General features: G+C 41.2%; 1 protein-coding gene across 1 annotated transcript in view; it reads left to right on the forward strand.

The window, feature by feature from the left end:
* The window catches only part of LOC100313559 (BBX-like transcription factor), a 69864-nt gene that overhangs the window by 5044 nt on the left and 50827 nt on the right, over positions 1-13993 (forward strand). The window contains exon 3 of the mRNA XM_006821367.3: positions 4552-4723. Within this exon, the coding sequence (XP_006821430.1) occupies positions 4552-4723 (172 nt within the window). The remainder of the gene's footprint in view (positions 1-4551; positions 4724-13993) is intronic.

Here is a 13993-nt window from a genome sequence, read left to right on the forward strand (position 1 = left end):
TCTGTATTCTTATATTTTCATCGCCTGGCAACCACAGAAGCTCGTGCAGAGCGCAAATATATACATGTACAGTGCCATTCTCCTTCCCAGAGATCCTTGCAGCCAGAACACCGAAAGTATATCTGCCACCAAACACCACCATTTTGTGGTGGAACGCCACAAGACTTATAAAATATGTTATTGATAGCTGATAATGATTTTTTCATAAAAAGTTATAATTTACTAAAGAAAATTATTTCTTTGGAAAGTAAAAAAAATTAGCTTTTCACTTTGAAAACTGCCAGAATGTACAAAAAAACATATACGCTTTCGTCAGGTTCGAAAATTGAACACCTGCATGGCAATGTTTTGGTGGGCATCTTTGAAAGTAGTACTACTGTGACGCATCGACTAATGAACGTCAAGCATAAGATCTCGTGGCAGAGATATATTCGTAGAAATAGAACTCTGTCGAGGAGACTGGTACAGTGGTACACATCTTTGCAACATGGAATGTTCTGTGACGTAGCTACGCCCCCAAGATTTACTGCTAATATCTTAGAATGGCATCCACATTTACCAAGAGAAACAAACATATACACGTACTTCATGCTCTACAATACTGTATTTGCTTTATTAAAACCACATGCACTTATGTAAATAAAACATTAATGTCAAAGTATTTCAAAGATTTAGCATACAGTACATAATTCAATTATTGGTTTATGTGCACTGCTAAATACTGTGCAAATTCAATACTCCGGATATTTTTATTTTGAATACTGTGAGTAGCGTCACAGAAATACAGACTTGGTTATGTTTTCTGATAATTATACAATCACAACCATTTATTCCAAAACGACTCCAGTAAAATACAGTGGTAAGAAAATGTTCGACTGGAACAGGAACGCGGTAAAAACAGAAATTGAACTGCACGCGAGCAGAAGTTAAACAAACACTGATTGGTCAATACCGACCATGTGCAGACGTAGATTGATCCTAATTAACATAATTTCTGCATTTCACTTGGATATCGGCAGTATCACCGTAACATTGAATATAATAATAATAACTCTGAAATTAATCACAATATTGATGTTCGCGACAAATACTGTATCAAAAGCCCATCTCAAATAAAATCGAACGCAATAAAACCTGTCACAATTGACCATGACAGGGATCTATGGTCGGTTTTCAGAGGGAGTTAGTTTACTGAGGGTGGGTGTGACTTTGATTGAAACAACAATTACATGTGCTGTATGGGTAAACAACAGCGAAGTTTGCCTCCAGTGATTATATTTACATTTATGAATATTATGGGATGTACATGAAATTAATAAACATTAACAGGGGTTTTTCTAGAAAAAAACTGCAAGAAGGAGCACTGCTATTCAGCGGCGCCACCAAGTGGGGGAGATAGGGTTCTCCCTACCAGGGCGTTTTTGATAATTCTAAGTTAAAATGGAGCGTTCTATGGCCTTCTTGGGGCAGTTGAAGACAGTTGAAGACTATGGTCACATGTGATCCCTGGTCAATCAGAATTTTATGGTTGCTAGAGGATTTGCTTCCCATGGTAAGGGGGCGCATGGCCATGGCATGAGGGCGCTGCGCCTCTGTTCTCTTGTTTAAAAAAAGTTACTGATTAAGATCACTGTTTGAACAGACAAGGTAAGCGTTGCGTATTGTATCTGAAGGCATTCATTTTGAATGACATCACAATGTAATTTCACATGAGCTAATTTTGCTATCTAGTGAATGAATCAAATTACGATCTCAAAATTGTCAAGTGTTGACTGCTTTTTTTTCAACGATTTTGTTTTCCGCTAGAGTTTTAAGATCATGGATAGTAATCTCGTCAACATGTCTAGCACATCCCCATGCGTCGTGCGATATACATTTATCAAAGTTGAGATATTCATCAATGCTACACTGTGTTTGCCAGTCTGCAACTTCTCCTTCAAAGTCGGCTGCTTTAGTGAAAATTTTACAAAATGTGAAAATATCTGACACTCAAGAAGTTAACTCTGTTGACTTTGTCGAGCGGAGCTTATCATATGAGTGATTGTCCGTCGTCGTCAGTCGTCATCGTCCGTGTTAATGTTTTACTTTTTCGACTTCTTGAAAACTACAAGCCTGAATGCTTTGATACTTGGTGTATATGTACCTTGGGTAGACCTCTCTCAGATTTGTTCATTTCATGATGATATCTTCAATTCTCTAATTTTGGTGAATATTTTTGCCATTTTTGGTAAAAAGTGATATTTTCGACTTCTTGTTAAAAACCGCAAGTCCAATTGCTTTGATATTACATATATAGGTACTACATGTGGACCTCTCTCAGATTTGTTCATTTTGTAATGATATCTTCAATTCTCTAATTTTGGTGAATATTTTTGTCATTTTTGGTAAAAAGTGATATTTTCGACTTCTTGTTAAAAACCGCAAGTGCAAATGCTTTGATATTACATATATAGGTACTACATGTGGACCTCTTTCAAATTTTTTTAACTGCGTGGTGATATCTTCAATTATCTAATTTTGATGATTATTTTTGGTGAAAAGTGATATTTTTGAATTTTTGTTGAAAAAAGTAAGTCCTGTTGCTTTGATACTATACATATTGTTCATTTTCTAATGATATCTTCTGTTCTTTAATTGCAATGTGCATTGCTAACAGCGGAGCTATCTCAGCCGACAGGCTGCTTGTATAGATTTCCTGTGAATCTGCAACAGGCTTTCTGCAGCAATCATTGTGTAAGCATTCCCGAAGCACATTGTGCAGATTTGATGATAGTGTCATTGGCTCCTCTGTGCAAAGCACACAATGGGAGTCTTTGTGGTTACCCTGTCTGTCTCTATGTACGTACACGTACGTATGTCTGTTCCTATGTCTGAACATAGTTTCTCTGGGACAATGCGAAGACCTGTTTAGTTTTGGGTAAAAATCCTTGCATATTAATTACCTAATTTAATAATTCTTTTTGGGGCTTTTTCATTGATATCTAAAGTTCTAATTACATTTCAATGGTACATGGATAGACCTGCCTCATTGTTCTGATGCTATTTGTTTTATGTTAAATTTTGCAAATATTAATTAATTACCTGATTTGCATGATAATCAGTTATCAGTTTTCCCATCAGTATTTCAAGTACTTATCATCTTATTTCAAAGAATTTTTATACATAAATACTTTAACGTGAAGACCTAATTATATTTTGACCTTCGTGCTTCCGTGAGTCTGGACCTGTATCTTAGAAATGCCTGGACCAATCACAATCAAACTTCACACATACATCATACATGATATTAAATAAGCACACCAATTTGTTTCATGATCTGATTCAAGATGGCCGAATGGCAGCCATTTTTGTACCTAAAAATCATCAAAATTAAGCAATTCTTGGCTGTTTACAGATGGATTTTGTTCAAACCTTGTATATACATTGGACATTATAGGACCTTGATGCACATCATTTTGTTTTTCAGATGAGATTCAAAATGGCCGACTGGCAGCCATTTTGTTTTAATAAAAGTGGTTCTAGTACCATATCTCTGACTAACTTCCTTTGGCTGATTATGTTCAAATTTTATATATTCATTATACATCGTGATAATGTTATAGATAAATACATGTATTCAAAATGGCTGATTTTCTCATTGTGGACATGTACGAGTTTGACGATCAGATAAAAATGTCAATCATTTTAATGTTAAACAATAATCATATTCCTGACATGGTTATATTCCAGCTATATTACTATAAACAAAACTATATATCTTAAATTTGATAACTAACAGGGACTGTGCCATGCATGGCTTGTTAGTTTTTGGTTTATACACTGTAGTATATATATCTGTATAATAATTAATAATAATAATTAATTTTATGTTTTTCACTGATTTTTTTTAAGAATTAATCATCATATAACATGTATAATGAAAAGCATTCATATTGACTATCTAATTACTATTGGCCAATTTAACATATCTCAAAAAATCTGATTTCACTAGAACTTGTGCTCTGGAATAAAAGGGACTACAAACCACAGATATACAAACAAATTCATTTTCTATTTGTATTAGAATATTGTTTTCACCTTTGCATCTAAAATAGAGGACAAATATTAGTTGCCAAGCTTCTTGTGTGAAAGGCTAATCTTAAATTTTGAATTAATTTTTAATATATGTCTCCAATACGCTCAGAAAATATTCTTTCTAAGGTTTCTTTGATTTTAAATACTGCCTGGGCTTCTTGTTAGACTGGCTACTTCTAAATGCTTAGTCTTTAGGAGTCGCTCTGACTTCCAAATTTTCCACTAAGCCGTGCCAGTGACTGTAGCAAATCTGTTTATTTGGTGTTCATTCAATTGTTCAATTTTTGTTCAATATTCCAAGGGAATATTTGTACGTAAATTTGGTAGAATCATTTGGTAGAAAAATTATCTCTTTGACTACTAAATCTTACGATTAAATGCTATTATATAACTACAGAAAGTACTAAATCCTGTTTCTCTCAGCTAAAATGCAGTCTAATTAATCATAATTATACATTTTTTTTTTTTTTATTGTAGTGTAAAGCGGCGTTTTTGAAAGCGTATCCCGATTATAAATGGTGTGGTACGAGTAAAACCCAAATCAATACTCCATCAAGTCCAACGGTCACGACACGAAAAATGCAGGCAGACTCAACCATCGATGATAAGGGTTGTAAAGACGCTTCTATCACGCCCGGTAAATTGGCAGGTATGTGTGTAAATTGTAATCAAAAACTTTTTATTTTTTCTGAATTATATTAGCCCAGTTACCCTTTTCAGTGCTCTCTCATGTTCATTTCGGCAAATACATCTTGTATCTTGTATTGATTTGTCAATCTTAGTATTATCTTAGGGTCCAAAAAATCCTTACGTCCGAAACGTTTTTGTCACAATAATACTAACTTTATTGCTTCCTTATACATACAAAGTTTCTATCAGTTATTAGCAATAAAAGTTACTTGTGATAAGTACCAATATAAACAAAAAAGAGTTGGTAATATGGGATAAAGCAGGTTACATATCAGGTGGCATTTTCATTTCTTGATTGCAATGCATTATGAATATAATCATCAGTGGTTGAGGCCACTTGGTAAAAAAGAATAGTACTTTTTTTCTGTGGAGTGTTTGCCAGGGTAACATTCAATATAACTGCTCACATAGATATCAGAAGAAAAGATGTGTGAATCATCCGAGCCAGGCAACTCATAAGACACAAAGCGTTTTGTTTGGATTTAATCACCATAGATGAGGGGCGTACAATAAGTAATGCCCCTGACCCATTTCCCATAGCAGGAGATTAATGAAACTTGGCACAGTTATTAGTCTTTCTCTACACAGGAACCACTTAGAGTTATGCATTTCTCCCATCGTTTGATGCAGCTCTGGACACCGTTTTTGTAGAACACTCCAGGCTGGTCCTCCAACCACGTCGTAACTTCAGAGCTGCATCATCTGGCAAATGCTTTCCTTTAAAAAACAACTTCATGGCTGGGAAGAGATGAAAGTCAGAGGGTGCAAGGTCAGGAGAGTAAGGGGGATGGGGAGGATTTTATAGCCACACGCCTGTGCTTCTGATCTGGCGACATGCGAGTTGTGGCCCGGAGCGTTGTCCTGCAGGATAACTTCGCTGATCTTGCCCCGCCTCTTGATTTTGATAGCTTCTCTTAATTTCATCAAAGGTGAAGCGTAATAGGCTCCTGTAATTGTGGTACCCTTTGCCAGGAAATCTGTCATCACTACTCCGTCCTGGTCCCAGAAGACTGTGAGCATGACCTTGCCAGCGGAGGGATGCACCCTTGTCTTCTTTGGAGGTGGTGAGTCCAAGTGCTTCCACTGCATTGACTGGGCTTTGGTCTCTGAATCATAGTGATGAACCCAAGTTTCATCCTGTGTAATCAGTCTTTTGACAAACTTTGACTCATCTTCTTGGCACATCTCCAAATTCATCCTCAAACACTTTCACGCTTTCTTGCTTCTGGAAAGGTGTGAGCAACCTGGGAATTCATCTGGCAGACACTTTATGCATATGCAAATAGTCATGAATAATAGTTTCCACAGACCCTGTACTAATCTTGACCTCTTGGGCTATTTGGCTAACAGTAATGCGTCGATCTTCCATAATGACTGCCTCAACTTGACGGACAGATGCCTCATCAATGACAGAAGAGGGACTACCAGGTCTGGGAGCTGTTTCCACAGACTTCCGGCCATGTTTGAATTCACGATGCCAACGTTTTACAAGGTCATATGATGGGGCATCATCACCATAAGTTTCTTTCATTTCATCAAGTCACTGCGCGACACTCAACTGGCTCCATCTAACACCTGACTCAGTTCAAACACCTGTAAATCGTACATGTACAACTATATACATTTGATTAATTATGACTTTTAAACATAGATTATTTGTGATCAAAGACTATATTTCATGATTTTGTTACATCTTTCAACTGTTTCAACTTAGTGCATGGAGGTTTCGTCCTTTCTTCAGTAAATATTAATAGTAGTTGTAAATTTGTGTGTCCACTTGTCATGCATTAAACATCTATGCAGTGCAGAGTAAACCCACCGGAGACTCGTTGTCTCATTCCAGTAACATATATGTGTTATTTTTTATAACATGTTTTTTCACACTTTGGAATGTTAGACAAACATAGCACTATGACCAATTTTCCCCAAGTCTCTCTATACATGGAAGGTACTAACGGAAGGAGCCACAACGTTTTAGCCCCGTGATTGCATGGTCCTCGTTAGCTCTTAACACCTTCAACAATGGGTTACGCTAGTCTCGAGCATTCAGTAATATTCGGAGCATGTTTGGAAGCGATAGCCGAACCTCGCATGTACATGTTCTATTTTGAATGCTGTTGTTTCCTGAAATTTTTGTGAACTTTAATGAAAAATTGTCAAATATAACATTGATTGAAGAAGAACTGATGAACTATCGTGAATCTTTTTGTATCAGACTTAATCAACGATTGCCTGTGACAATAACGATTGCATTATTCAATGGAACTATTGTCATTCTGTGGGTTTGACGCCCGAAACTATTGAAATTTTCGACCACCGGGCATTGGCGAACACCACCAGAAAAGATATTATCAAAAGAAGGGCATGCCTAGACACTTTCTCTGTGATAATATTTTTTTTAGTAGCCACTCGAAATCTTGTTCTTGTTGCAGTTGCTAATAACTAAAACATGTGAAATCTGTGAAGTCAAACGTTCTTATGTTGAATTTCCAGTTGTGAAATACGTATTTTGACCCTTCACACCTAAACAAACCGAGTGCGCATGTGTGATGACCGTAGTTTCATAATGCGCATATATTTTATGATCACATTTAAAAATCGGCGGGGTTGTATCATATTCCGCTAACTCGTTACTTGTGTAAACAATTGCAAACTATCATGGACATCAAAGATGAGCTAGACAATGTCCTCATCAATATTAACTTGGGTTGAAACAAAAGAAAATATGCCTGTTAAGAAGCTTAAGTGGCCACGTGAGAGGCGTCGTGGCTCCTTCCGTTAGTACCTTCCATGCTCTATACAAGTGGCTCGCTAGACACCCTTCTGGCACCTGAGGGTGAGTCACAGTAGCGCATCGGTAGGAAACTGTAACTGAGTCTAATATGCATATATAGCAAATTCTAGTGTACCTAACACTGCCACAGTGCTTTGTTTTACCACCACACTGGTGTGACACTGCCACAGTGCTTTGTTTTATCACCACACTGGTGTGACATTGCCACAGTGCTTTGTTTTACCACCACACTGGTGTGACACTGTCACAGTGCTTTGTTTTACCACCACACTGGTGTGACACTGCCACAGTGCTTTGTTTTATCACCACACTGGTGTGACACTGCCACAGTGCTTTGTTTTACCACCATGCACACTGGTGTGACATTGCCACAGTGCTTTGTTTTACCACCACACTGGTGTGACATTGCCACAGTGCTTTGTTTTACCACCACACTGGTGTGACATTGCCACAGTGCTTTGTTTTACCACCACACTGGTCAAACACTGTCGCAGTGCTTTGTTTTATCACCACACTGGTGTGACACTGTCACAGTGCTTTGTTTTACCACCACACTGGTCTGACACTGTCACAGTGCTTTGTTTTACCACCACACTGGTGTGACACTGCCACAGTGCTTTGTTTTACCACCACACTGGTGTGACACTGCCACAGTGCTTTGTTTTACCACCACACTGGTGTGACACTGCCACAGTGCTTTGTTTTACCACCACACTGGTGTAACACTGCCACAGTGCTTTGTTTTACCACCACACTGGTGTAACACTGTCACAGTGCTTTGTTTTACCACCACACTGGTGTAACACTGTCACAGTGCTTTGTTTTAACACCACACTGGTGTGACACTGCCACAGTGCTTTGTTTTACCACCACACCAGTCTGACACTGTCACAGTACCTTGTTTTAACACCACACTGGTCGAACACTGCCACAGTTCTTTGTTTTACCACCACACTGGGGTGACACTGTCACAGTGCTTTGTTTTATCACCACACTTGTGTGACACTGCCACAGTGCTTTGTTTTACCACCACACTGGTGTGACACTGCCACAGTGCTTTGTTTTACCACCACACTGGTGTGACACTGCCACAGTGCTTTGTTTGACCAACACACTGGCGTGACACTGCCATAGTGCTTTGTTTTACCTCAACACTGGTGTGACACTGCCACAGTGCTTTGTTTTACCTCAGCACTGGTGTGACATTGCCACAGTGCTTTGTTTTACCACCACACTGGTGTGACATTGCCACAGTGCTTTGTTTTACCTCAACACTGGTGTGACACTGCCACAGTGCTTTGTTTTACCACCACACTGGTGTGACATTGCCACAGTGCTTTGTTTTATCTCAACACTGGTGTGACACTGCCACAGTGCTTTGTTTTACCTCAACACTGGTGTGACATTGCCACAGTGCTTTGTTTTACCACCACACTGGTGTGACACTGCCACAGTGCTTTGTTTTACCACCACACTGGTGTGACACTGCCACAGTGCTTTGTTTTACCACCACACTGGTGTAACACTGCCACAGTGCTTTGTTTTACCACCACACTGGTGTAACACTGTCACAGTGCTTTGTTTTACCACCACACTGGTGTAACACTGTCACAGTGCTTTGTTTTAACACCACACTGGTGTGACACTGCCACAGTGCTTTGTTTTACCACCACACCAGTCTGACACTGTCACAGTACCTTGCTTTAACACCACACTGGTCGGACACTGCCACAGTTCTTTGTTTTATCACCACACTTGTGTGACACTGCCACAGTGCTTTGTTTTACCACCACACTGGTGTGACACTGTCACAGTGCTTTGTTTTACCACCACACCAGTCTGACACTGTCACAGTACCTTGTTTTACCACCACACTGGTGTGACACTGCCATAGTTTTTTGTTTTATCACCACACTTGTGTGACACTGCCACAGTGCTTTGTTTTACCACCACACTGGGGTGACACTGTCACAGTGCTTTGTTTTATCAGCACACTTGTGTGACACTGCCACAGTGCTTTGTTTTACCACCACACTGGTGTGACATTGCCATAGTGCTTTGTTTTACCTCAACACTGGTGTGACACTGCCACAGTGCTTTGTTTTACCTCAGCACTGGTGTGACATTGCCACAGTGCTTTGTTTTACCATCACACTGGTGTGACATTGCCACAGTGCTTTGTTTTACCTCAACACTGGTGTGACACTGCCACAGTGCTCTGTTTTAACACCACACTGGTGTGACATTGCCACAGTGCTTTGTTTTATCTCAACACTGGTGTGACACTGCCACAGTGCTTTGTTTTACCTCAACACTGGTGTGACATTGCCGCAGTGCTTTGTTTTACCTCAACACTGGTGTGACACTGCCACAGTGCTTTGTTTTACCACCACACTGGTGTGACATTGCCACAGTGCTTTGTTTTATCTCAACACTGGTGTGACATTGCCACAGTGCTTTGTTTTACCACCACACTGGTCAAACACTGTCACAGTGCTTTGTTTTATCACCACACTGGTGTGACACTGTCACAGTGCTTTGTTTTACCACCACACTGGTGTGACACTGCCACAGTGCTTTGTTTTACCTCAACACTGGTGTGACATTGCCGCAGTGCTTTGTTTTACCTCAACACTGGTGTGACACTGCCACAGTGCTTTGTTTTACCACCACACTGGTGTGACATTGCCACAGTGCTTTGTTTTATCTCAACACTGGTGTGACATTGCCACAGTGCTTTGTTTTACCACCACACTGGTCAAACACTGTCACAGTGCTTTGTTTTATCACCACACTGGTGTGACACTGTCACAGTGCTTTGTTTTACCACCACACTGGTCTGACACTGTCACAGTGCTTTGTTTTACCACCACACTGGTGTGACATTGCCACAGTGCTTTGTTTTACCACCACACTGGTCAAACACTGTCACAGTGCTTTGTTTTATCACCACACTGGTGTGACACTGTCACAGTGCTTTGTTTTACCACCACACTGGTCTGACACTGTCACAGTGCTTTGTTTTACCACCACACTGGTGTGACACTGCCACAGTGCTTTGTTTTACCACCACACTGGTGTGACATTGCCGCAGTGCTTTGTTTTACCTCAACACTGGTGTGACACTGCCACAGTGCTTTGTTTTACCACCACACTGGTGTGACATTGCCACAGTGCTTTGTTTTATCTCAACACTGGTGTGACATTGCCACAGTGCTTTGTTTTACCACCACACTGGTCAAACACTGTCACAGTGCTTTGTTTTATCACCACACTGGTGTGACACTGTCACAGTGCTTTGTTTTACCACCACACTGGTGTGACACTGCCACAGTGCTTTGTTTTACCTCAACACTGGTGTGACATTGCCGCAGTGCTTTGTTTTACCTCAACACTGGTGTGACACTGCCACAGTGCTTTGTTTTACCACCACACTGGTGTGACATTGCCACAGTGCTTTGTTTTATCTCAACACTGGTGTGACATTGCCACAGTGCTTTGTTTTACCACCACACTGGTCAAACACTGTCACAGTGCTTTGTTTTATCACCACACTGGTGTGACACTGTCACAGTGCTTTGTTTTACCACCACACTGGTCTGACACTGTCACAGTGCTTTGTTTTACCACCACACTGGTGTGACATTGCCACAGTGCTTTGTTTTACCACCACACTGGTCAAACACTGTCACAGTGCTTTGTTTTATCACCACACTGGTGTGACACTGTCACAGTGCTTTGTTTTACCACCACACTGGTGTGACACTGTCACAGTGCTTTGTTTTACCACCACACCAGTCTGACACTGTCACAGTACCTTGTTTTACCACCACACTGGTGTGACACTGCCATAGTTTTTTGTTTTATCACCACACTTGTGTGACACTGCCACAGTGCTTTGTTTTACCACCACACTGGGGTGACACTGTCACAGTGCTTTGTTTTATCAGCACACTTGTGTGACACTGCCACAGTGCTTTGTTTTACCACCACACTGGTGTGACACTGCCACAGTGCTTTGTTTTACCACCACACTGGTGTGACACTGCCACAGTGCTTTGTTTGACCAACACACTGGCGTGACACTGCCATAGTGCTTTGTTTTACCTCAACACTGGTGTGACACTGCCACAGTGCTTTGTTTTACCTCAGCACTGGTGTGACATTGCCACAGTGCTTTGTTTTACCATCACACTGGTGTGACATTGCCACAGTGCTTTGTTTTACCTCAACACTGGTGTGACACTGCCACAGTGCTCTGTTTTAACACCACACTGGTGTGACATTGCCACAGTGCTTTGTTTTATCTCAACACTGGTGTGACACTGCCACAGTGCTTTGTTTTACCTCAACACTGGTGTGACATTGCCGCAGTGCTTTGTTTTACCTCAACACTGGTGTGACACTGCCACAGTGCTTTGTTTTACCACCACACTGGTGTGACATTGCCACAGTGCTTTGTTTTATCTCAACACTGGTGTGACATTGCCACAGTGCTTTGTTTTACCACCACACTGGTCAAACACTGTCACAGTGCTTTGTTTTATCACCACACTGGTGTGACACTGTCACAGTGCTTTGTTTTACCACCACACTGGTGTGACACTGCCACAGTGCTTTGTTTTACCTCAACACTGGTGTGACATTGCCGCAGTGCTTTGTTTTACCTCAACACTGGTGTGACACTGCCACAGTGCTTTGTTTTACCACCACACTGGTGTGACATTGCCACAGTGCTTTGTTTTATCTCAACACTGGTGTGACATTGCCACAGTGCTTTGTTTTACCACCACACTGGTCAAACACTGTCACAGTGCTTTGTTTTATCACCACACTGGTGTGACACTGTCACAGTGCTTTGTTTTACCACCACACTGGTCTGACACTGTCACAGTGCTTTGTTTTACCACCACACTGGTGTGACATTGCCACAGTGCTTTGTTTTACCACCACACTGGTCAAACACTGTCACAGTGCTTTGTTTTATCACCACACTGGTGTGACACTGTCACAGTGCTTTGTTTTACCACCACACTGGTCGGACACTGTCACAGTGCTTTGTTTTACCACCACACTGGTGTGACACTGCCACAGTGCTTTGTTTTACCACCACACTGGTGTGACATTGCCGCAGTGCTTTGTTTTACCTCAACACTGGTGTGACACTGCCACAGTGCTTTGTTTTACCACCACACTGGTGTGACATTGCCACAGTGCTTTGTTTTATCTCAACACTGGTGTGACATTGCCACAGTGCTTTGTTTTACCACCACACTGGTCAAACACTGTCACAGTGCTTTGTTTTATCACCACACTGGTGTGACACTGTCACAGTGCTTTGTTTTACCACCACACTGGTGTGACACTGCCACAGTGCTTTGTTTTACCTCAACACTGGTGTGACATTGCCGCAGTGCTTTGTTTTACCTCAACACTGGTGTGACACTGCCACAGTGCTTTGTTTTACCACCACACTGGTGTGACATTGCCACAGTGCTTTGTTTTATCTCAACACTGGTGTGACATTGCCACAGTGCTATGTTTTACCACCACACTGGTCAAACACTGTCACAGTGCTTTGTTTTATCACCACACTGGTGTGACACTGTCACAGTGCTTTGTTTTACCACCACACTGGTCTGACACTGTCACAGTGCTTTGTTTTACCACCACACTGGTGTGACATTGCCACAGTGCTTTGTTTTACCACCACACTGGTCAAACACTGTCACAGTGCTTTGTTTTATCACCACACTGGTGTGACACTGTCACAGTGCTTTGTTTTACCACCACACTGGTCTGACACTGTCACAGTGCTTTGTTTTACCACCACACTGGTGTGACACTGCCACAGTGCTTTGTTTTACCACCACACTGGTGTGACATTGCCACAGTGCTTTGTTTTACCACCACACTGGTCAAACACTGTCACAGTGCTTTGTTTTATCACCACACTGGTGTGACACTGTCACAGTGCTTTGTTTTACCACCACACTGGTCTGACACTGTCACAGTGCTTTGTTTTACCACCACACTGGTGTGACACTGCCACAGTGCTTTGTTTTACCACCACACTGGTGTGACACTGCCACAGTGCTTTGTTTTACCTCAACACTGGTGTGACATTGCCACAGTGCTTTGTTTTACCACCACACTGGTGTGACATTGCCACAGTGCTTTGTTTTACCACCACACTGGTCAAACACTGTCACAGTGCTTTGTTTTATCACCACACTGGTGTGACACTGTCACAGTGCTTTGTTTTACCACCACACTGGTCTGACACTGTCACAGTGCTTTGTTTTACCACCACACTGATGTGACACTGCCACAGTGCTTTGTTTTACCACCACACTGGTGTGACACTGCCACAGTGCTTTGTTTTACCACCACACTGGTGTGACACTGCCACAGTGCTTTGTTTTACCACCACAC

Source organism: Saccoglossus kowalevskii, chromosome 5, assembly GCF_978046115.1.
Source record: "Saccoglossus kowalevskii chromosome 5, keSacKowa6.1, whole genome shotgun sequence".
Classification (NCBI taxonomy): Eukaryota; Metazoa; Hemichordata; class Enteropneusta; family Harrimaniidae; genus Saccoglossus; species Saccoglossus kowalevskii.